Source organism: Neopelma chrysocephalum, unplaced genomic scaffold (genome assembly GCF_003984885.1).
Source record: "Neopelma chrysocephalum unplaced genomic scaffold, ASM398488v2 Primary Assembly neopelma1_23, whole genome shotgun sequence".
NCBI lineage: Eukaryota > Metazoa > Chordata > Aves > Passeriformes > Pipridae > Neopelma > Neopelma chrysocephalum.
In genome coordinates, this window is record NW_020897691.1 from 37,664,439 (window position 1) to 37,688,523 (window position 24,085).

The window sequence follows — 24,085 nt, forward strand, 5'->3', positions numbered from 1 at the left end:
TCCCGTTAGAGAAGCCTATGGCTACAACAGTGTACCACAGGCAACAGCCCAACTAAATCTCCCATCTCTCTTCTCAACTCTTGTCTTCCGCTTGGAGATGCTTTCTCTGCCTCTCTGAGATAGGTGCCTCCTGAGGAAAGACAAGGCAAAAAATCAATTGTGCAGTCACTTAATCATGTCATGGAAAGAATGATCACTCAGCTATTTGTGTCTTGAAGCAGCTAATCTGAGTTCTGCTCTTGTCCAGCATCGTATTTATCGTGCTATACAGTGCATTTAGAAGTACTAAAAAGTGCTGACTGCTGAAATTAATGGAAATTCCCAACAGAGTCAATCTGAAAAAAAAGGAGACGATGTATGCAAACAGTATGGGAAATGTTTTAATGGCTCTTGCAGTGAGGAAAAAACCGATTCTTTTTTTCCAAAGGGAGAAATGTTTCTGGAGAATTTACATTGTCATCTGGCACTTTCCAGCACTAAACTAAACTAAACTTCAGTTTGAAAAATCAAACCCTCTTATGCACATACCTTCTTAAGTGTTTTCTCACAGTCTCTTTGTTTTTCTTACCAGCTCTGTTGACTGAATTCTATGTATATTAACTGTAATGCACTAATATCAAAGCCCAGCTCTGGCTTGTACTGTGAAGAGGAAAAGATAATATCTACTGAGCTGTTATTAAAGAAATTTTCAGCGTCTGAGCAGAGCTCTTGCAGAGTGTTGCCCTCATGGCCAGGTAAATGGTATATTTCTCATCAAAACCTGTCTTGTTAGGATTTTGGTACACTGTGCAGCATAGCAGCGAGGCAGCAGATTCATTTTTGGCAGGTAATGCTGTGGCAGTCCTAAGTCATTCAAGATTCCATCTAGCTCTTCTCTTCCCCAGTGGCCCCTATCCCTTCAGAATGGGGCAGGGAAAGATGAATCCCCTTCTCCTGGGCTTCTCTGGCCCAACCTAGGAATCCCCTCTCATAAGGTCAGAGAGGTGGGTGTTCAGTGCTCACTTGCTGCTGACCTGTTTAAAGTGCTGCTAAGGAAGCTGGGGTTTGTGTTTGTTTTTTTTTCACTCTTCTTTGGACTTGCAGAACAAGTTTGTTAGTCCCTTTGAGCCAGCCTTCCCTGCAAAAGGAAACTGTTAGAAGAGAGACAACAACATCTGCTTTTTTCAGCCTACACCCACAGCTGCATTATTTTGCATTTATTTGTTGTATCTGAGGCTGTCACCTTATGGTGTGGTACCTTCAATTAGAAAAGCTGCTCCAGCTGGGTTCTTGGCACTGATGCCAGAATTCCCTTAGATTGTCTTCTATGATGTTTTCATGTGTATCTTCTCAAACAAACTTCTTTCAGCAACAATTACGTGTTGTAAGTACACATGCAGTAGCTGACCCATCACAATTTTTCTATTTTTTTATCCCAGTGTTGCCAAATTATCTGCAGGTACACTGTGTCCTCTGGAAAGGTACTGAACCCTGCTTGGCACTATTGAAATCCACCCTGCTAAATGCATATGTTCTTCCTCTAATCCTATCCTCTAAAGTGCCTGCAGCCATCCCTTTTAGCTTCATGCCATCTGAGGACACTTTCCATCCTCCCGTCAGTACTGAGAGTGGGGAACAGGGCTGGACCCATGGCCGGGCCTTTAGACTCCCTTTCAGAGGAGGAAGGTCACTGATGTAAGTACCACAGGTGAGATTTAGCCTCATTAGGGCATTTTCACTGCTGAATGCAAATCCCATCCTGAGCTTCAACTATGGAGAATATCTATCTGGATGTGGTTCAGGAGAGAAGCTGTCTGGAAGAGTGATACAAAAATACATGAGTCTTGTAATAATAACACCAGTTATCCTGTTTTATCTATTGCCAATTTCCATCAGGGATAAAGCTGACAGCATGGTAGAAAGAAGAGAAAAATAGTACAGTGCTTGTGTTGGAATATAAGTGAAGTGTGGAAGTAAAAAGTAAGAGCTCATCCTACAGGGACATTAGCCATGACCCTGTGGTGCCTCAGGAAACACTGGCCTGGAGAGCAGAGTCCGATGTGTCCAAACTTGTGGGCTACTGTCAATAGTTTGTTACAAATACTTTCTATGGCTAATTTGGTTTTCCTTGTTCTTCATAGCAGGTATCGGAATGCAGAGGTGGTGACTCAATGCAGGAATAATAAATCATGATTCTTTTGTCTGGCTGAGCGTAATCTGGGGATTTGGCTTCTGGTGCAGCTATTGCTATATGGGAACTCAAGATGAAGTGTTTTTATAATTGTTAAAGTTAATTGTTTCAGGAAATCCTTTCTGTGTAAAAGACTCAAAATAGAAGAACTTGTGTCATAAGAAGTTAGAGTGGCTGTTAGACATCTGTGTACGTGTCAAGTACTAGCTCTAATATTAAATGTACAGGTAAGATCTTCTCCCAGGCCTTAGAGAAAAAGGAAAAATTGCCCTTTGGCCATTAATAACAACAACAGCAAAATTAGGCATTGAATTAAAAATAAAGATACAAATGAGGCAGATGAGTACATCTGAAAATTCACAAGGCAAGTGCCTTGCTATATAATCTGGAGAAATAAAGCAATGCGCTATAAAGAGACCTGGGGTATATTAACTGTTCTCCCAAGTCCCTGAGCAAACCAAGTGACGACCAGAGAATGAAGTGCAGGAGCAGTGATTTCCAGACCTGTGGTCTCCTCACCATGTCACTGCTGGTGTGGTTCACCAAGCCTGCTCTTTCAGAAGGAATTGGCACATTCTGGAAGCTGCTGAAACTGTGCTTAAGACATTTCAATCCTTTTCAGGGAAGCAGGGACTTGTCCTCCATGCTGACCTGTGACCTGGCTGCCGGGGCCTTGCTGAGAGCTAGTGAATAGCAGACAGGGATGAGATGGAGTAATTACGGTGAGTGAATGGGGAAAATAAAGATGGACCTCTTTCTTTCTTTTATCTCAAATAGAGGAGCTAATTTAGGGAACCTTTCCAACAAAAGCTCACAGTGACCCAAATCCTTCCCCCTTTGACTCAGTGGGGACAAAGCCAGGCTCATAAGCAATGGGTTAGATGGACACTTAAGAGACGCCGGGTGATGAGTGCGGGTGGATTCTGGCGGTGCTGGCACGGGCCTTGGAAGTTCTGCTGGGGGCTCTGGGTGACCCCAGGAGCCCTGTGGCTCTTGGGACCTGCCAAAATCTCTCTGTAGCCAGAGGAAACCAATTGAAAGAGACTCTTGACCTTCTTTATTCTTCCATCAGCCCTTTCTTCTTGTATCCTGTCACTTCACTTATGCTTTGTGCTGGTAGTGTTCTGGGAAGTGGATGATTTTGTTTTGATTTCGAGTGAGTGTAGCATGTCCCTGTGTGACTCATGAAGGTGACAAGGTTTTTCTAGCAACTGCTCATAGGTCTTAGCTGCAAGCTAATAAATGCCTTGTGCTACTTAAGGACTCAAGATCTGTGCCGATTGCTGTGTTTCCTTTCATTACCTTCCCTGTTCCTGTTGTGTCTATGCCTTGCTGTAGTGCTTCAAATCCATGTAACCATGAAAAAAGAAGCAGATAGGTTTTTTTCTCTGAAAAATTTTGCCTGGAAATCATTTCTAATTCCTGCTGTGGAAAGTCCTGTCAGTGATGTTGAATTGAAAAACTTCTTGTGTTTGTATAGAAAAATACCTGTTTAAGTCTCAGAGACAGGTCAGCCTATTGTCATTCCCAGCCCCAAAAACTTACCAGTTGCCAGAATGCTCGGAAAATGTGATCTTGCAGCCAAATTGCAAAGATCCCTAGGCCTACCTTTGCTACTTTGTCAACTTGCACAGCAGGAAATTGTGAGCAGACAAAGTAAGAGAGGTTTTACATCACTACCTGTAAAGATGCTGCTATCTAGTCTAGCAGCTGGATTTGCAGCCCCTCCCTTGCTGTTTTCTGGAATCTGTATGAGGTTTCAGGAACAAGTTTTTACCTTTCTCTTTGCAATGTATGGCCTTCATCCAGTTGGGCTATGGTGAGCTGTTACGTAGAGTGCAGCGCCCAGAGGAGGGGTGTTCTGTAGAGGTGGCTGTTTCTCAGTAGTACTGGCTCAAGGTGAAATGTTCTTAGCCTCTCTTGACTTTGGGCAGTGTCGTGGGCTGACCCTAGCTAGATGCCAGGTGCCCACCAAAGCTGCTGTCCCACTCACCTCCTCAGCTGGACAGGGGAGGGAGAATGTAATGAAAGGCTTGTGGTTCAAGGTAAGGACAGGGGGAGATTACTCACCAGTCACTGTCACAGGCAAAACAGACTCAACTTGGGGAAAATAGTGTAATTTATTGCCAATCAAATCAGAGTAGGTTCATGAGAAATAAAACTAAATCCTGAAAACACCTTCCCCCCAACCCCTTTTTCTGGGCTTAAATTTTTTTCCCAAAATCTCTACCTCTTCACCACCAGTGGTGCCGGGGGATGGGGAATGGAGATTGTGGTCAGTTCATCACAGGTTGTTTCTGCTGCTCCTTCCTCCTCAGGGGGAGGAATCCTCATACTCTTTCCCTGCTCCAGCATGGGTCTCTCCCACAGAAGAGAGTCCTTCATAAACTTCTCCAGTGAAATGAGTTGTTCCCACAGGCTGCAGTTTTTCATGAACTGCTCCAGTGTGCATCCCTTCCATGGCATGCAAACTTCAGGAACAGACTGCTCCAGCCTGGGTCCCCCACAAGGTCACAATTCCTGCCAGCAAATCTGCTCCAGAGTTGGCTCCTCTCTCCACAGGGTCACAGGTCCTGCCAGAAGTCTGCTCCAGTGTGGGCTTCTCATGGGGTCACAGCTTTGGAATCCACCTGCTTTGGCATGGAGTCCTCCATGGGCTGCAGGTGGATCTCTGCTCCACCATGGACCTCCTATGAGGGCACAGCCTGCCTCACCGTGGTCTTCACCATGGGCTGCAGGTGAATCTCCGGTGCCTGGACCACCTCCTCCCCCTCCTTTTTCACTGACCTTGGTGTCTGCAGGGCTGCTTCTCTCTCATATTCTCCCTCTTCTCTCCAACTGTAATTGTGAAGGGTATTTTTCCCCTTCTTAAATCTGTTATCCCAGAGGTACAGCCATCATCATTGATGGGCTCAGCCTTGGCCAGTGGCAGGTCTGTCTTGGAGCTGGCTGGCATTGGCTCTGTCAGTCATGGGGGAAGCTTCTAGCAGTTCCCCACAGAAGCCACCTCTGTAAACTGCCCCCTCACCACCCCCAACCTAAACCTTGCCACGCAAACCCAGCACCAGCAGGGGAAAAAGGCTGTAGCTTTTAGTATTCAGGTCAACTCAGGGCTATCACTTCTTCATGAGCCATTTGGAGAAGCAAACTGCAGTCCCTGGTCTGAAAATGGAGCATTACTGAAACAGATGGAAGGGGACTTGAGCCTATTGCTGCTCCTTGAAGCCTCCTGATAGGCTGTCCTCAAACTCCAGGAGCTGCCAGTTATCCTATATTTTCCATATTCTTGGGTCAGAGGGGCTAGAAAACCTTGCCCTCTTTTTTTCTTTACTTTTCTTTTTTCTTTTTTTTTTTGAATCACCTGGTGCTGAAACCATATGTCTGTTCCTGCAGTTCTTTTTACTTTAATTCCCCTTAGCTTTCACTGACAGAGGCACAGATCGTAGGGCTCAGGGACCGCTGGAGTGGTGCTTGTGCCTGTCCCCTTCACCCTCCCACGCTGTGGCTGCCAAGCAGAGAGTCTCTGTGGGGGCAGCCTCTGCTCCTCTCTGTGCAGCTTTGTGCAAGACAGCTGCTTTTCAGAAACTCTCAGGCTTGAAACTCCAAAGAAGTTACGGTTCAGCAGGCTTGACTGTGACTTTTTGTCACAGCTGTCAGTGTAGGTCAAGGAGAGATGAAAGAAATGGGGAGTGAATGGAAGGGAACTTGCTGTGCTGCCTTGGGGGAGAAACGGCATTTCTGCTTTCTTTCGTAGGCAGCTCCCAAAATACTTCCAAATTTTACTTATACATTATTCTGATATTCTATACATTTTTCTAGTTGCTGCAAACATTTTGGATGCTTAAAGTGAAGTGGCTTTGGTTTTCTTTTTTAATGATTATTTTGTTTGGTTTGGTTTTGGTGGGGTGTTTTTGACTAATTGCTGTAAAGAAGCTAGTGCATGATAATCCAGCACATTTCTAAAAGGGAAAGAAGACAAAAGAACTAGTTTTCTAGGATATAGGATACTGAAGACCAAGACTGTGACAGTGCAACAAGGCTGATTTTAAAGCCAGTGTTGATGTGCTATTCCAGCATAAAGAAGAATTCTGAAGAAGGCAAGCAGAGAGTTTCTCAAAATTATGATGAGGAAGTAACTCCACATTAAAAAACAAAAAACCAAAACCCCCAGTCTCCCCTTCCCCGCTCCAAAAAAATATGTCTTGTCTACAATTTTAAAAAGAAAAAAAAAGAGGGTTGAATTTTCTTACTGTACATAGGACTTTTTACTATAGTGGACAAAGAGCTGGAAGTTGAGGCCAGTGGAACTGGAAATGAGGCACTACTTGTTAGCAGCAGGTGATTAAACCAAACTGTCATGGAGCAGAGCATCTCTCTTATTTTCTCAAAAGCAGTCAGGCCTGATCTGAAGCCCAAGTGGTATGCTCTAAAGCACCCAAGCAAACATGGCTCCAGTTAAAGCTGAGTGCTAAAATTCAATGCCATAGTAACTGCACTGAATTTAATAGCCTGTGCCATGCAGCAGGTCAAACTAGATAAACAACTGGTACTTCCTCACTTTGAATTCCGGATTATTTGGAAATAAATGAGTTTTAAGCATCTAAACCTGGATGGATACCTAAGCTCAGTACTTGTTATTCTTTCTGCCTAGTCCACCTTCTCCTGGCTGGTACAGCAGGAGTAAAACCACCAGTCCATCTTTGTTGTTTTTTGAACTGTCCGGCTGCTCCAGCTCTGAGTATCTAGGCTAAGTGTTGTGCAGCAAGTAATGCCTGGGGCCAAATATTGAACAGCCAGCAAACAAAAATCGACCAGCTGCATGTTAACTGAGCATCAGCAGCCTGAAAAGGTGCCTGGGGCTTGATGGCAACTCTTCTGCAATCATACAGTGGGCAATGCTTGTAAAAAATATAATAACCGGTGCAGAGTAACCTGCTCTTGAGGGGACTGGTTGTCCTGGAGCATTGCAGCATTGCAGGCAGCAGATGACACTGGGAACAGCAGAGCACTTTGCTGAAAAGGTGTTTACACTAATTAATGAGGGCATAATCTAGATTATACTAGTAAACAAGAGGAGGACATCCACAGAATGAACTCCATCCTCTCCACCACAGTGTCTTCCTATGCAACTATACAGGAAATGAGAGTGCTAATTATGTCGACAACTTGAAAGCACGCGAAATTATTTGCATCTGGGATATTTTTATTATCAGGGAGAAGTGGACTGGTGTGGAGCGAAAGAGAGAGGTACAGAGTCTTTCACAAATTATGAGTAATTTTGAAACGACTGGTTTGTGTAAATGGCTCCTGGTCCCAACAGATTGCAAAAAACAAACAAAAACCAATTATTCCAAAAATGGCTGCATTTGTTTTGGCACTTAGGGTTACAGAAAGGCTGGAAACAGCTTGGAAGCATGCATCCCAAGACCCTGAAAATGAACACGCTGCTTTTATTATTATTTCAAAAGGTTGCTGTGATTTTGATGTTACTCTGTTGATTCATTTGGAAGTTTCAACCCAAGGATTTTTTCTTGTTGGCATGAATCAATGTTGTTGTTAATGCCACATGGCAGTGACAACTTCTCTGCAAAGTTAGGAAGGGAGGCCTTGGCTTGTAGCAGTGGATTTAGGTACTGCTTCTGATCTGCCTTTGCCTAATGCACAGGACAATACTTCCTGGCTATAACATGAAGACAGTATTCTGAATTGTCCTGGGGGAGCTGCTGAAAGGATAAAGACTGCTGACTTCTAGCGGCTCTGGGAGGAAGGCCTGCATATGTGGGAGACGAGGTGGGAAGAACTAGGTGTTGCTGCTCTTCCAGGTGCTTTGGTTTCAGTCAGCATTAGATATTGCTGGAGAGGAAGTTTCTCCATTTCACTTGTACCAAGGGCTTCTTACATCTGAGCACAGCCAGAGCTGCTCACTGCTCCCCGAGGTGGCTTGCTCCTGCCTGTGTCATCTTGCAGGGTGCTCTAGCAGTGGGATGGTGGCATGCATAAGGAGTCCCTTCCCATTCCCTGAAGCACCGGGGTCAGGCTGGCCAGGAGCACATGTAACAACATGATGTGAACTGTGTTCTTCAGAGAACACACTCATCAGATGTTTTAAAAATAGCCTCGCTGCTCCTGACTGACCCAGGAAGTGGGACACGTGGGGGATCTTAGCCAAGGGGATTGAATTACCTCTTCCCACGTTCCAGGAAAGTGACGAAACCATTTGGCTACAGGTTGGGCGGGGGGGTGTGGGTGGGGGGGTGAGGTGGGGTGTGTGTGTGTGTGCAGACACGACTGGATGTGATTGGACACATCTTCACAGCTCACTCTTTTTTGGGGCCAAGAATTAGAGGGGTGAGGTGAGGGGAAGTAAATGGAAGTGTTTCATGACTAGAAGAGTAGTAGATGGTAACCCTTTCGTGCAGGTGTTTGTACAAATAGAAAAAAATATTTTCTGCCCTGTATTTAGCAGAGACTGTTAAATTTTGCTATTAATCACCTACATGTGTAGAAACAGAAGCACTGGAGCTGGCATACACAAGCCCTTAAATATTTTAATACAGAATGATGAGCTATTGCTATCCAACTCACTAATACACTTTATGTAGTTTAGAGAAGGAATTTCCAGATAATGAAAAATGACAGCACTTTCCTGTCTAAAAAAGAAACACCAATTCATTTTAAATTAGCATAAAATAGGTATGTACAAGCTTATAGATTATGGAAGAAGTAATTAAGATGGGATGAGGCTTAAAACACCAAAAGCTTTTCATCCCAGAGAATAAGCCAAATGCCTGATAACTTTAATGACCAGTGTATTCTCACAGTACCAAAAGCTATAATTTTGCATTTTAATTTCGATAGCTGAATGGAATCTGGGGTGCAACTGCTGCAGCATTGTTAGTATGATCCAGGTATGCATTAATCATTTATTCCTCCCTCCTCCCAACAATAGCTTATATAACTAAAATTATATTTTCTGAAGGCAATATCCCAAAACTAAGTGAGCATAGGTGCAAATGAAAATTGCCCAGTGGCTGTGCAGTGCGTTTTTAACATGCAAATAAAGCAAATCTCAAAGGCTCATTGTAAATGCCAACGTTATATGTTTTATTTTTAATCAAGTAAATCTTTTAAACCTCACAATATCCATGACTGACAGGAAAAAAAAGACATTAGGCATGAAATGAGAATATAAAATACATGATATGTAGAAAGGCAATCAGTGCTTTAGTCCCTCAAGACAGTAAACAGGTGAAATGATCTTCAAAACTTCAACTTGCGGTCTTTTTCTTAAAACACAAAATTCAAGTGATTTTTCTTTTATTTCACCTTGTAAACAACATACAAGTAAAAATGGACAATGAGGTAATCTATACTACAGAAGATAATTTAAAAACACTAGATAAGACACAGTATTAAAGACATATAGAAATCAGTGTTCACTTTGGTCTCTAGTATGGTTATTTTTATTATTACCACAAGCAACACATACTAGTTTAAGCCAGTCTGGTGATGTTTGTCAGACAGTTGTTGCTTAACTTAGTAATTCAAGAGGTAGTCAAAACCATTATCCTTTGTAAAGATGGTTGCTCATGCATTTCGTTCAATGACAATGGTAGCAAATACCTTGCTACTCTTCAACATTCTCAGAAAAACACTGCCACAGCTGCTAATATACAGCTCCAGTTTATACAGAATAAAAGAAGCATGTGTTCGTAGATCAATCTCTACAGTTGTAACAGGGGTAACACAACCACCGGATCTTAAAGAAGAGGCTGTTGATATACTAAGCAAAATAAGACTGATGCATTTAACAAGGCTCTTCTTGTTCCTAAAGCAATACTCAAATCTCATTAGGACTTCTAGAAAATTAAAATCAGTGCATCTGCACATGTACATATCTTCCCAATTACTTTTATATCTAACACCGGGGAATACATATATATTTTTTTATGATAAACATTTCTTACAGATAAATTAATTAAATTAAATTTAAGACTCGATGAGACTTCCCATGTTCTTTTATAATTCTTCTTACAAAGAATGTTACAAGATCTATAAGCACTTTTTTTTTTAATGGGGCTCTATTAACAAAACTAAGTATGACCAATAAGGAACTCCAGGATAACACTGGTACAGAATAAAATGGCTGAAAAAGGTGGCCCGCAAAGGGAAGCTGCAGGATCCAAATGTGGTGTTTGGCACTCCCTGAAAGCTGGCTAAAAGCAAAATATTGCAAATGGTATTACAATGCCAGATTTACCATTAATTGCAGCAAAAAGTTATTTGGCTCTTTCTCCAAATATAAGTCTTCCTCATGGCCTAACTTTTGTAGCATGTAATTAAATATCACGACCTTTCCTTGGGGAAGAGTAAAAAATACCTCACAGTGTGTCTTACAATTAAATTGAGTACTCTGGGGTGGGGAAATGGGAGGGAGAGAGATTCTTGCTCCGGGTTTAACCTTATCTCCACTATTGTTAGGAGAAAAATACATCTCTCTAAGCAGATATTTGAACTATTTCTACTCTAACGAGTTTTATTGTGTAGCATTCTGGCAAGGACAAGCTGGTGAATAGGGGGAAACCTAGCCTGAGCAAACGCTGCAGAATATTAATTTTGTCCTTAGACATGAAGGAAGAATCCTAAACTTAGTCTGCTTCTCCTCCTTTAAAAGGTTTTTTGCTTATTTGGATCAGCCTATTGAAGGAGTATAACTAGATTTTTTCCTACTGCAGCCCAGTGCTAAGTAGTTCCCTGCTGCAGCTTATGCTGCTACATATGTTTAACTTAACACATGTACATTTTTGTCTCTTCTGGAGCTATATTTATTTTTGTGAACAGTGCCCATAATCCTCTAGATAGAAAAATAAAAACTGTCAAAGAAATGTTTGGAAATGTCTCATAATTTCAAATGGATGCTTCATCTTAAAGAAGTATTTGCCATAATGTTTGCAGTGGTGAACTAACAGTTACATATTTAGTACAGATAAAAAGAATGTACCATAGATCAACAGCCACCTTTAAGGCTAGAGCAGCACAAAGGTGTGTTTATGCAGTAAATATGAGGTAGCCTTTTGCTGTAAACAGAAAAATAATTTTATTGTCACCTATGTAAATAAGTAGGTTTGATGCTTCTGTGTTTTTATTCTTCCCCCTCCACCCCTCTGTCCTACATCCCTCCCCTCCTAGAAAAGCTAAGCACCAGTAACTCCGACTGAAAGTCAGTGGGAGCTGTGGTTGCCCAGCATATCTGAAGACTCAGACCCTGTGAATGTAAAGACACAGAGCTCACATAAACGACCAGTACAGAATACCACTTTATCATTTCACAGGAACTTATAATACAAAATGCTGAGATCTGATTATCAGAAACGTAGGTCTATGTCAACTCAGAGGTAGTTACTAATATCAGTACGTAATACTTATATAGAGATAAAAAAGTATAAGACTATTTGGTTTGTTCTGAGTAAGCAGGTCTGTAGACTATTCTGTAAAGAAAAAACAACATTACATGGTATATTCCCTGAGCAAAGTTCTTTGTCCTGAGTATGTTATGTAACAGTGATAACATTCTAATATATAAAAATAAAACCTCAAGCTTTCAATAATAAGATAGGGTTTGGTATGTGCTCTTAGCAGTTCAGTCTGACTTTGGTGCACACAGTGATTTTAAACAGCACCAATAACAATCTGCATGTTGAAAATATTTCCTTATCACAGCTCTGAACTTCTTACATATAAACAGGGAATGACCAGTTTTCAAATCCACAACTGCCTATTTCTATAAGGAACTTTGGTTTAGAATTTCAAAGTGACCTAAGTTTTGCATCTTTGCTGTTTAACCTGGTTTTTACACCAACTAGAAGGTTAAGCAATGCCACTTTGATTTGTCTACATAATTTAAATAAGTTTACTATCCTTACGTAAGGCAAGGAAGTTCTCTATAGATATATCACATTCAATATCGTCAAAGGTAAGCTTTGCATTAGCATACTGAGAACTTCAGTATAAACCTCAAGATTCTCACAAACACTGGCAAGGAATTCACACAAAATAATTCTCTTGAAGTTGTGCCCTTCACTGAGGCGTTTGATTACTACCTCTTTACTGAAGCAGCAGCAGCACCAGTAAAAGTCTCATCTGGCAGGACAAGTGGGAAGGGGAAGGCCACGTAATGAGCCAGCTGCACACCTGTCGTAACTATTGGCTGCAAAAGAGTTACCACGGGTGGGACTTCGGCTCACTGTAGCCTTTCATGCAGGCTGTTTCTTTAGTTTGATTATCCGAGCTTAAACCTACCCGACACTTTCAAGCTTTAACAGCCTGTGTTTATTGCCAATGTTAAGGATTATACAGGTTTCTCTAATTAACTTACATCCACAATGGGATTTGTCAGAGTACGTTATCTTACGTATGACTTGGTAATTCAGAAGTTACAAATGGAAAGCGACTTGAAGTTTTGATAGGCTCCAATTCTATTAACCCCGAGCAAGGCCTGCAGCCCAGGGAGTCTCACTCTGAGACCACCAATCTTTCTCCTCTTTAACACAGAAGTGTGTGGTCCTAGTGCACTGTGGACAAAGGCTGGTCAACAACAGCCTCCAGTTCACAAGAAGCAGATGATGCCCAGGGCTTCTGGAAAATGTGCAGGTCCCTTCACTCAGGCTGGTCTGCACACAGGCTGTATCATCAGCAAGGGAGGCTGACCGAGCAATCCCAAACATCCTGATCTAAGTACCCATCAACCTTTCTTCTTAAGAAACTATTTAGCCCAGGATCTCATTAACTTTGTATTTTGTTTTGTTTAAAACTCAAACAGACAACAACAATAAAAATCCCTAGGGAGTTCTCTCCATGGCATTTCAGCAAAAAACAAGGGAGAAGACCCTTCAAGCTGAGGGGTACTACTTGGGATCAAGAGAAATTGCTGCTGCTGCTGCTACTACTGCCACCAAGGTCCCCTAAATGTTCACAGAATACAAAGGGCTAAACAGGATGGTATCCTGATACCACTCAAAAGGGTCTGTTTGGTAACAACTTATACATTCTCCCCTACACAACAGACATCTAAATTACAGTTACAACCATATTAATTTAAAAAAATGTTTTGAGAAACCAGCACAGAAACTACACATTCATTGTCTCTTCTGGAGCTTTAAACCCCTCACCAAGAATGGGTGGTGGCAATGAGAGCCATGTTGAGTCATGACACTGCCTTGCACCGGCATGGGGAGGGGTTTTGATGCTTTGTGGAGATAAAAAGAAAATAACTCAAATTGATGGCATGGGGGATGTCTTAGTATCTTTAGTACCATATGGCAGCTTTAAAATATGAAAGTATCCTTTCATTTACAAGAGAAGTAACAGTCTCAATCTCAGTTCTGGGTGTGGTTTATTAGGTTTGGTTTATTTCTGAATGAGATTTTTTGGGTTTTCTTGTTTGTTTTTTGAACATGTTTGGAAACAGGTTCTAGGATTGCGTTCAGGAACGTTTGTGGATACTGTGCCTATTGCTTCACAGTAATGTCTTGTGGGAGTTGGAGAATGGTCTGATGGAAAAATATATATTTATAGGTATGTACACATACACACACGCACATGCACACTCATACACACATACAGACGGTAAAACATAATGCACCCTGCTCAAATGTATTTTGCTTGGAGTGATTTGTCTATTAAAGAAAAAAAAATATTCACAGTTCCTCAACAGTAGTTAAAATTCCAGGTCAGCTACCGATAACGTAATTATTTCCCCTGTACTTGCATGAGGTAGACATCCCAAGAGGGTAAAGAAAATGGAACGTTATGACAAATGCATTAAGTTTTTTTCCTTTTCTGAACAGAAGGCCCCTTTCTGTTTGGTTCTTCAGGTGATGCAGACAACTTACTTGACGAAGCTTCCTGTGGTGACCTGCCCGAGCGCTCCAAGACCTCCAACCTGCCTTCCTGAGAGTATGATGGAGACGAGTAGCCGTGCATTCCTCCCCCTTCTCTCAGGAAGGCAGAAGTGGAAGGCTGCGGTTCAGCTTCGTGTCTTCCCTGAGAACTAGTGGGCTGCTGTGAGACAGTTTTATGGGGGCAGTTAGCCACCATGTGCATTATGCTCTGACAGTAATGGCACTTCTTTGGCTGCGGAGGTAGACTACATTCTTTAGCGTGGTGGTCGAGGCCACCACAGTTGTAGCATCTAAAATGAAAGAGAGAGAGAGAGTTATGCAATGCAGTGTCAAGCGGGAAGGTTTTCTACGGGAGCAGGCTCCGGCCCCACTAGAGGGCACCAGATCTCCAGCCATCGCCGCCCCCCTGTCTCTGCTCGCCGCGGTACTTGCAGCACCGAGGGACGGCGAGTTCGGTGTTCCAGCGCTGCCGGAGCGAACACCGCGGGGCGCGGAGCGGCGGCACCAGCGCCAGCCCCGCTCCCGGGCGGCGCCACAGCGAAACGCGCCGCGCGGAGATGCTCGGGCTCCCGATGGACACAGTGCTTTCGGCCAGGGAATCCCAAACTAGAGGAGGTCCGCGGTGCCCTGACACAAGCCCGGCTCTGGCTCTGTCCGAGGGCCCGGCACCTCGCCTCCTCTGGCTCAGCCAAGGCACGGCCAGGCGAGGCTCTGGGCCAAAACTTTACAGTAGGGGGCAGGGGGTCTGTAATGGCATTTACGGTTTCATTTCAAAACAAAATCAGTAAAGCCCTGGCAAGAGTCATAAAACAGCGTTTGTTTGTTTTCTCTCAAAACTCCCAAGCCACACGGTTGTGACCCGGGGTGCCAACTTTCCAGGGGATGCGCTGCCCAGGAGCCGAGGGGTGCAGAGCCTCCTTCAGCCGCACTTCTCAAACATGGCTGAAACCCACAAAGACTCTTGTAAGCCAGGGGAGTCCTGAAGAAATCTCCAGCTATTCCTTATTGAATCCTTTGTAACACGCACCAGGAACGCCAGTTATTGGATTACATTATTCTAACACAAGATACAAAGAAATAATTACACGCCTTTGGCATGGTGACCTTATGTGCACCACTGAGCTTTCTATTTTGGCTATTTTTGTATGGTTTCTGTTTCTTTGTTTTATAAAACTTGCACCGAATGCATAGACATTTGATTTATAATAATCTAACATGCTACTGGAAAGAACTAAACAAATAATTAATTTTTTTTTGCTTTCCCTTAATCAACTAATTTAAAAAAACACGACTGCACATAGATTTAGGCTGTGGAGTCAATTTAAGGATTCAAAAAAAGACTGTAGCTATAACTAACTGTATGTACAAAATAATGCGACGTTCTAGCTCCAGTGCACATAAAAATATTTCAAATTTTCAGATTCCTGGGAAGTTACAAGGCACTGTTTCACTATTTCACCTAGTATGAAGTGGTCACTACTGGTTTATCCAAAATCAAGAAGTTTAGCCCATGCAAAGCCGTATGTACAGCCAGTCTTACCTACTGAACTTTACCTTGCAAAGAAATGCTATTGATAAAACCTGCATGATTTTAAAAAAGACTGCAAAATGGTTGTTAACATTTGCAAATCCACTCCAAGAAACAATCCCTGGCACCCACCTCTTCTTATCTCTTCATGACTAGTAGCAAGATACTAACTGTATCTTTATTTCCACAGACAAATGAAAATACAGCACAAGTTGCTCACAGCATGCTGTATGTATGCTGTCATGCCCTACAAGACTGATCTATAATTTAAACAGGTTAAATGATGAATAGAACTTCATTATCCTTTCAGAAATTATTGTAATTACATTGCTGTATCTTCCCTAAAAATGAATAAGAAACACGAAACAAGAAACCTAATCCAGTACAAAGAACTCTGCACTTCTACAACAGCGATAACATTATTTTAGGTGAACTGCTTCCATGTCACCATTGCACTGAAGTTTGATGTGATTTTTCAATGGAATTTGTCTGTCTGCGTATACTACAGACTAACCCAGGAAGAGACACACAATATAAAGTTCCCCTTGAATCACAAAGAAAATAGCATGTACAAGCCCCATTATCACTTAGTATTGATTTCCCTAGCATAGGAAGGGAAATGACATGCTAAATATGTTGTAAAATACAAGCATACTGATCTAAGACCAAAACACCAAGCTTTTCTCTTCTATAGTTAAAAAAGTAATTTGCACGTTATTAAACAATATCTATCTGACTACTTTCCCCCAAATCATTGCAGATATTTTCAGTTAGATACCCCACATTTAACAGTAGCATTTGGTCTTCTTAACTGGCATTCCGCTATGTTTTCAACACAAACATTCTAAACACCTTCTGGATAAAATAATAAGGAAGTAAGTAAAACTTGCAGTTAGGGGTTTTTTGTTGATGGTCTTCTTTTGTTTCTCTAAGTGTTTTACTTTCTCCCATTTCAATAAATATATCTAAGAATTCACAAATGTAGTATTGATTGCAATTCAGCTGATATTACAGAATGATGTTTATAATTATCTTTATCATTGGTTTCTGGCAGTGTACTTGTCCCTGGGATAAGTATAGTATAATATGGTACAACATGGGAGTGTGCAGACATTCTGGAAATTGTGTATTTTACCTTAATTCAGAATACAAAATTTTATAGCTCTGAATGCATTTGCACTTTCTTTTTCCCCTTAATATCACATGTATTTAGAATGGTTTAAAAAAGAAAAAGTTTGAAAATAGGTTAAAGGGCCTCTGTAGCAGGGTAGGCAGTAGCCATGGACAAATCAATTTAATCAGTCACTGTGTATGCACTGTGTTATCCAATTCAGTGAACCATTTCGCCTCACCAATTGACCAAGAACCTGCTGTCAAAGCCCCTGCTTTCACTCAAGAGGCCTCCATCACCTTGCATATATATATATCAACACATCCTATTTGCAAAATACTGCAATTCCCTGTATTTATTCAAATCACCACTAAAATGCTACTATAAAAGAAAACTCTTATCAGAAGACGTTGAGATTGAACTATGATTTGGCTTTTTGGGAATGTTTTTTGCTACCAAACAACTAAAGCACCTAGCTAAAGTGTCGCATTAGAATATATATGTGCCAGCCAGGGTGTGCCTGGACTTAAACAGGATGGGTGGTATTTATTCAGTTCTTTTAACTGTTTATTCATTCCTTGTCAATAGCTCCTACCAGGAGAACAGATCACACCTCACTCTGAAATGCCTTCCATTTCAAGGGATTTACACCAAAATGGAAGTAGTCAGACACCTCAGAGCTCACAAATGGCATCATCCACACGAATTAAGGTATGGTATTAACCCTTCTGTCGCAAACACTTCAGCTCTTTGCACCTCTCTGCTGCGTGTACTTATGTTACAACATAATGAAACCTGATACCATATGATATGCACATAGGAGCTTATACATTCACATCTCTATATACATAAATATATAGAACAATATACAAACTGACTCCTGCTAAGAAAACTAGTGAATTTTCATTTGACCGTGTTCTTAGAAACTCTAGACCAGTACAACCATAGCAAGTATTTCTTCACTTCAGAAGCACCATAGAAATAATGTATGTTAGCTTAAATACAACACAAAAGTTTATATGTAAATTACATCCTGAGACGAATAAAACACAAGAAGCTCTTAAAAGTGCAATTATAATAGAAGCAACTCTTACAAAGAAGCAAAAATAAGAAGGATTTGTTAAAATAGCACTGTCGTTCTCACAGTAGGCTTCCATGATTTACTAGATAGCTTCAGGCTCAAAAACATAATGAGATGGCAATTATCCTAATGGGGAATCCTTTCTTCACTACAGCACTGACAGGACAGTGAATCAGGATGATTTTTTTATATAAGAAAGATGAACATTTTAATAAAGGAACACATTGAGGAACCTGTCTAGCACTGTATTTCAATACTCTCAAAAAAACTGTAACATTAATACCTACTAACAAAGAAAAAAGAGAGCATGTAGCAAGATTAAAGAAACACTCCTAAATTCTCTTTCATTATGGATTTGTGTTTGCTCAGAACTATACATATTAAAGGAAACATGATCGAGCAAAAAGTTTATAGATTTCAACGTAAGCTATACTGTATTAATTGCAATAAGCTGATGATGGAAATTCATTAGAAGTACTGAATTTCACAACCAAATGCAAATGCAAAATAAAATACTCTCTAGTTTTCAGCTTTTTTCCCTGTCCCAGCACTCAACTCCTACCCAGGAAATAAACCCCAGCCCCAGACTTTTTTAAACAACAATACCTCCACCTTGCAAATATGTTCACCACATTAACATATCAGCTCAGCTGAGCTAAGCAGTAAGTAGGGCAAACACAACTGCTTGCTTTGTCCTGTTTTATAATGTAATTTAGATGATAATCCAATACATATGACAAGTAGAGAATAATATGTGTGGCTCCACACTATTACCTGTTGAGAGAAAAAGCTTTAAAATTACCTGGACGACTCATTTTAGGGGTGGGGGAGCAGGGAATGAAGGGTTTATATCTGACAGGGATAAGAAAGGGAGTAAAGGGGGTATAGTCAGAGGAAGACTAAAATAATTCATCAGGATATACCCCACACCAATTCTTCTTCTGTTTTTCCTTTCTGAATGTTATCAGACAACAAAAAAAGTGCTTCTTGGCTAACAATACTACATCTAGCAACACTAATGCCTTGAAAAATGGCACATGTGCATGTGAGATGCTGTTACAAGACACTGAATGCCAACTATGAAGTTAAAGCATAAAGGAAATATTTAAACTTGTACTTATATGTGCTGTCTTTTTTAGCCATTTCTTTCACAACATACTTAAAGAAAGGCAGATGGAAAATGCGGCAGATCACTTCAACTCCTCTAAAGGGCTGTAGAGGGAGGTTAAAATATCCATGGTCTAACAGAAATATGACTCTTAGACATACCTTAGATATTTCACTCTTCAAGAGCTTCAGTGACTTGTCTCGAAAATCAGGCCATGAGGCAGTAAGGGGACGTTTCTCGCTACTGGATGTGAACACTTAGAAAAGCTTAGGGTGGAATGTGCTTGCTCAGTCACCACCTGGGATGAGTGAGAAAGACCTTCAACACCTCAGCAGGACTCCAGGGGTCTTTGAGACTCTGAGGATCTGCTAACTTCAAGTTGGCTTTGAGACAACTTGAAAGGCCATTTCAGATGGGACCTCTGAGCAACCTGGTCTAGTGGAAGGTGTCCCTGCCCACGGCAGGGGGGTTGGAACTAGAGGGTCCTTAAGGTTTCTTCCAACCCAAACTATTCTATGATTCTATGACAAATACATTTTAATGGATTACTTAAATATTCCAGTAACCATATCTTGGATATCAAATCTGTCGCAGCAGCACCCAAAGACTGACAGGATCACAGGTGATTGCTGCTGAACAGGCACCTCTCGTATATTACCGCATTATAAAAAGACTAAGCACTTTTACTTAATATAGGTATAATATGAAAATCCTCCTTGCTGAGAAGCCTACACTTAAAAGTGAAAAAAAGCCAAACAGTTTGAATATTTTTTAGAAAAGGCCATTACCCTTAGGCCTTAAAACAGTGCACACAGACATCATCCTTTTAGAGCAAGAAATGTTGAAACTAAACATGTGGCTGCAGTCACTGCAACTTAAAATCAAGCAACAACTGCTCCTGGAAAATAAAAAAGGTTTGGTCAGTTGCTAGGGCAGTTAGCTGCAGGAGCCCCTAGCAGGGGAAGAACGGGGGAGATGTTGTGACCCCTGCACTGGGCATTGCTGACACTTCACTCCTTCATCCACCACTTTTACTGGGGGATTCCCTTGCAGGTATTGTTTTCGGAGATTCACACCCTGCTTACATGCACATAGCCAAGGTTTACAGCATTCTGTTTATCAACCTTTAATTCTTAAGCTGTAGCTGAATGCAGGAGAGAATACAAGTAACTTTGAAAACACTTTAATAAGGTATTGGTATTCAAAACAGTGAATACTGAAATACTACTGAAAAAATGATTTAAGATCAAGTGAAATAAATAAACTAGAGAATGGAACATTTACCATCTTCATCAGAGCATTTATGGTGTGTCCACCAAGCAGGCTCACATCAAGGCAGAAGACTTCACTAACACTCTCACATTTACCATTCCATGGGGGGAAAAAAAGATCAGTTTAATTTTAAAACTGCAATTATTTTTACCCAAGAATGTTGTAAAACAGAGTATTACCAATTCAGAAAATGGCACTTTGGTGCCACATTTAGATTTGTGCTGGTCCTGTGAGTAGTTGCTACTCTTTACCCCTCCGTCATGCAAAACAATGTGCAGAGGCAACATGCTGGGAAAGTTAATTGCAGACTGGTGTTCTTCAGTAAAATTCAGTTAGAAAATTTCCCGTGCTTTACTAGCTTTTTGAGATATATAACAGAAATATAATAAAAAAAAAAGTTGATCTCCTAAAGAAATAAAGATGAACTAAAATAAAAATGCTCATCTATTTATCCTGCAAATCTTACAACTCATGATAATGTACCAGAGGTCCAAGACTCTCAATTTTGTGAGAAAAACAAGGTCCCTCCATTTTTTAAGCTTGCCTTCTTTCATCTTACAGATAGCCCCAGCATGCTGACACAAACTCACGGTCTGCAAGGCTTCCAATGACACGCGGTGGAATATTGATGATGTTTACTCTTGTTACAAATAAATAAATAAAAATGGTCTGTCGTAAACTCATCAGATCGACTAGTTTTCTGTGCATAGTTCTAAATCAATCTATTTTCCCCAGTGTATTGCAGAAGTAATATCAATAGGTTACGGTCTTTTGTTGCTTGTGTTTCCCCTCCCCCTCCCCCCAACAAAGAAGCTGACAAACAACATGGGGCATTTGCCTGATAAATCAGGCCTGTCAGGACGCAATTTAGCTTCAGTTTGTGAGGAAATAAAATTGTTTAAAATCTGCTAATACAATTTTACTGGAAGGTGGGGGGGTTTTCTTGGCTTTTTGTTTTTCTTTTTTACCCAAGAACAACAATAAAACAGAGAGGTGGTTCAAAATGCACAAAATGCAGTCTTTTTCTCCACAAAAATGGAAAGGACTACAACAGACAGCACCGCCTAAAAAATAACTTCAACGATGCCGTTTCCATTCTTTCTTCCTTTCCACAAAACTTACCTCTACTATCCACTCAGCCTTCTTTACAAGCATGGAGGAAAATTATTTTTCACAAATTAGGAAATGGATCCTCAGAGAGGAATGCTTTGGATGTACTTTCATTTATTACAACAAAAGGGTTTTCTTTGTATTAAGAGCTAAAAACTCCTGAATTAACAATTTACAAAGTGAAGTCTTTTTTCGTAAATAACATGAAAGATGGTTTTGCTGTAATAAAGCATAGAAAGAATGCATATATTTTAATGGCTTTAACCCATCCAGATAAGATCAGCGACGGGTTAAGGAAGTTATGTTTTAAACAGTCATATATCATGCATTTCCAACATGAAAGGTTATACCATGATTTCAAGTGAGTCTACTACTGTAATCTTTTTGCACAATAAAACCACACACACAAATATTCTCAACTACAAATTTCCCTTGTAAGCTTCAATTTCTGCGGGAATAATAACAGAAAATGGTTTTAAAATTAAAACAGCTCTTTATGCAATAGTTTTTTTAAAAGTAAGTATTTTCCATATTTCATGTTGGTGGAAAGGCTGCCCAAGGTCTGCTCTGGGTATTGCTCCAGTGTGTACCCACAATCTGCAGCCTATTGCCAGAGTCAGTTGGGGTGCAGCGCTGGGCAGGTGTGGGAGTGGCCAGAACTAAGCAGACCGTGGCTACCTGTGTCTGAAAGCACTGCTCGGTGTCCCTGTTTATAGAAGCATAGTTCAGTAACACTAGAAGCCTTCACAGAGGTGGCTTGAGCCTCCTGGCCATGTGGATAAGGATGCACGCTGCATAAAACCGGCTCAACTCTTTCTGGGTCAGTGAGGTGCTGTTCATGAGCTAAGAGGCATGCCTGACCTTATCTGCCTCTCAGCAGAGCTGGTTCCAGGGTTTCTACATCCACTGATCAGTTAATCCACAGATGAGATAAAAGGGCAGTAGGAAACTGGGAATCAGTTGTTAAAAACTGCCATTTCCCTTTTGTTCCTTATTTTATCACTAACATTAGCAGCAAATACAAGGAATGCCAACTCCTCTCAACAGCAGGAAACAGCAAATGGCATCCTGGCAGTAGGCTGGAGCACTGAAGCAAGCAGTGGTAAAGAAAAAAGAGGAGGAGGAAGGCTACTCTGGAAGTTCAAACCATATTTTTCTTCCCCAAATACCAGCTGAAAGTCATATGACTTTAGGTATCACATATAAATCAGTATCATTCACAAGGTCTCAGAAATATCTGGTGACAGGAGCATGGAGTGACTTAGAACATAGCCTTGAAATGGATTCTCCCATTACATTCACTGAATTAGATGACTTGCATGAATGTGGGCTTCACAAGTGTTAAGGATTGCAGGATTTGACCAGCAGCTCACATTTTCATTTAAGTCTTCGGAAATAAAGGGACGGTTACTGTCTGACACACTCTCTATGAGGAGGCCATGCCAGTTATCTCTATAGGGGTTCCTTCCAGAGCTCATGACATTGATAAAGTCATGTCACATGAATTACACGGAGGGCTTCCTTTCCCAACTGTGTAACAAAAGGACATCAAATGTGGTGGTTGGTTTCCCGTGAAATAGCACCTATAAGTTCACACATTCAATACCCGCAAGAACAATTAAATCATTCAGATGCTCTATAGCCACATTTTACTGGTAAGGAAAATCTGCATCACTCCGATGCACTGACTGAGAAAGAAAGCAGTCACTTCCTAATTCAGTTTTCTGAATTGGCATCTTAAGATGCCCAAAATGGACTAGCTTCATATATTGACATTATTACTAAATGGCTGTGCTAAGCATTTTCTGTAACACATTTTTAAGAGGCTTTCAACATCTTAAAAGAAAAAATTATTTTGAAACTTTTCACATCAACATGCACGAGCAACAGTAAAGTGTGAAAAGAGGATTTCGGCTGCAACAGGATTAAGCCTTATATGTTAAAGCTTTTAATTCCCACCTGAGGCAGGTATTTCTGTTGTCCCACACTGCCTGATCCCTGTGAATTATAAGAGAATTAATGCCATTTTCTACTATTCTGCTCTGTCTCACCACCAGATTTATCCACATTATTAATTCTTGCTATAATTGTGTACATAAAAATTAAAAGCACATCTGTGCATATAAAAACACTGTTAACTCAAAATTTGGTGTTTCCTTTTTCTTAGTTTGGCCTCAGGATGGCAAATCTTGTGCACAGGTTTAATACTTATTTCTCTGAATTCTGTTAATTCTGTGTAGAATTAAAAATAACAGAACATAACTGAAAAAGTTTCCCTATGTGTGGTTAACAAGATCACTTTAACCCTCTTGGCTGGAATTATGTAGATTAAAAGATATTACTCCAGTAAAATGATAATAATGAGGTCAATAGAAGTTTTTTAAAATATTGCATGTTCCCAGAAACGGAGCATCTGAATGGTCTTAGTTCTGATCTCATCACATGGGTATACATCCAGAGCAATTTTGATGACTTCACTGAGCTGATTTTCTGTTAACTTTAATGGTGTAACACAGAAAAGAATTTCCCACTGTGTATGAATACAGAAAAGTCACACTGCAGTAGCCAAGGCTGGTTGCAGAGGTCAGGCTGATAAAAGCTGTGAGGCAACGCAGTGATGCAGGCTGAAGCTCCTCAGTTCCATCTGTAAATCTGTGTTTGCTGGTTGATGTAACATTTGAAAGCAGAACACAGCATAAATCACAAAGTTTAAAAAAGAAAACTGAAGAATTATGGCCAGGGTAGAGGAGTGGTGAACACAGGAGCCAACCTGGTAATTCTTGAGGAGCTCAGCTGTAAGTTAGA

The 24,085-nt window shown here is 41.0% G+C and overlaps 1 protein-coding gene across 1 annotated transcript in view; it reads right to left on the bottom strand.

Moving 5' to 3' along the window:
* Positions 1 to 9,277: 9,277 nt before the first annotated feature.
* LIN28B (lin-28 homolog B) overlaps positions 9,278 to 24,085 on the bottom strand; it is a 95,694-nt gene continuing 80,886 nt past the window's right edge. The window contains exon 6 of the mRNA XM_027694151.1: positions 9,278 to 14,360. Coding sequence (XP_027549952.1) covers positions 13,991 to 14,360 — 370 coding nt within the window. The 3' untranslated portion in view covers positions 9,278 to 13,990. The remainder of the gene's footprint in view (positions 14,361 to 24,085) is intronic.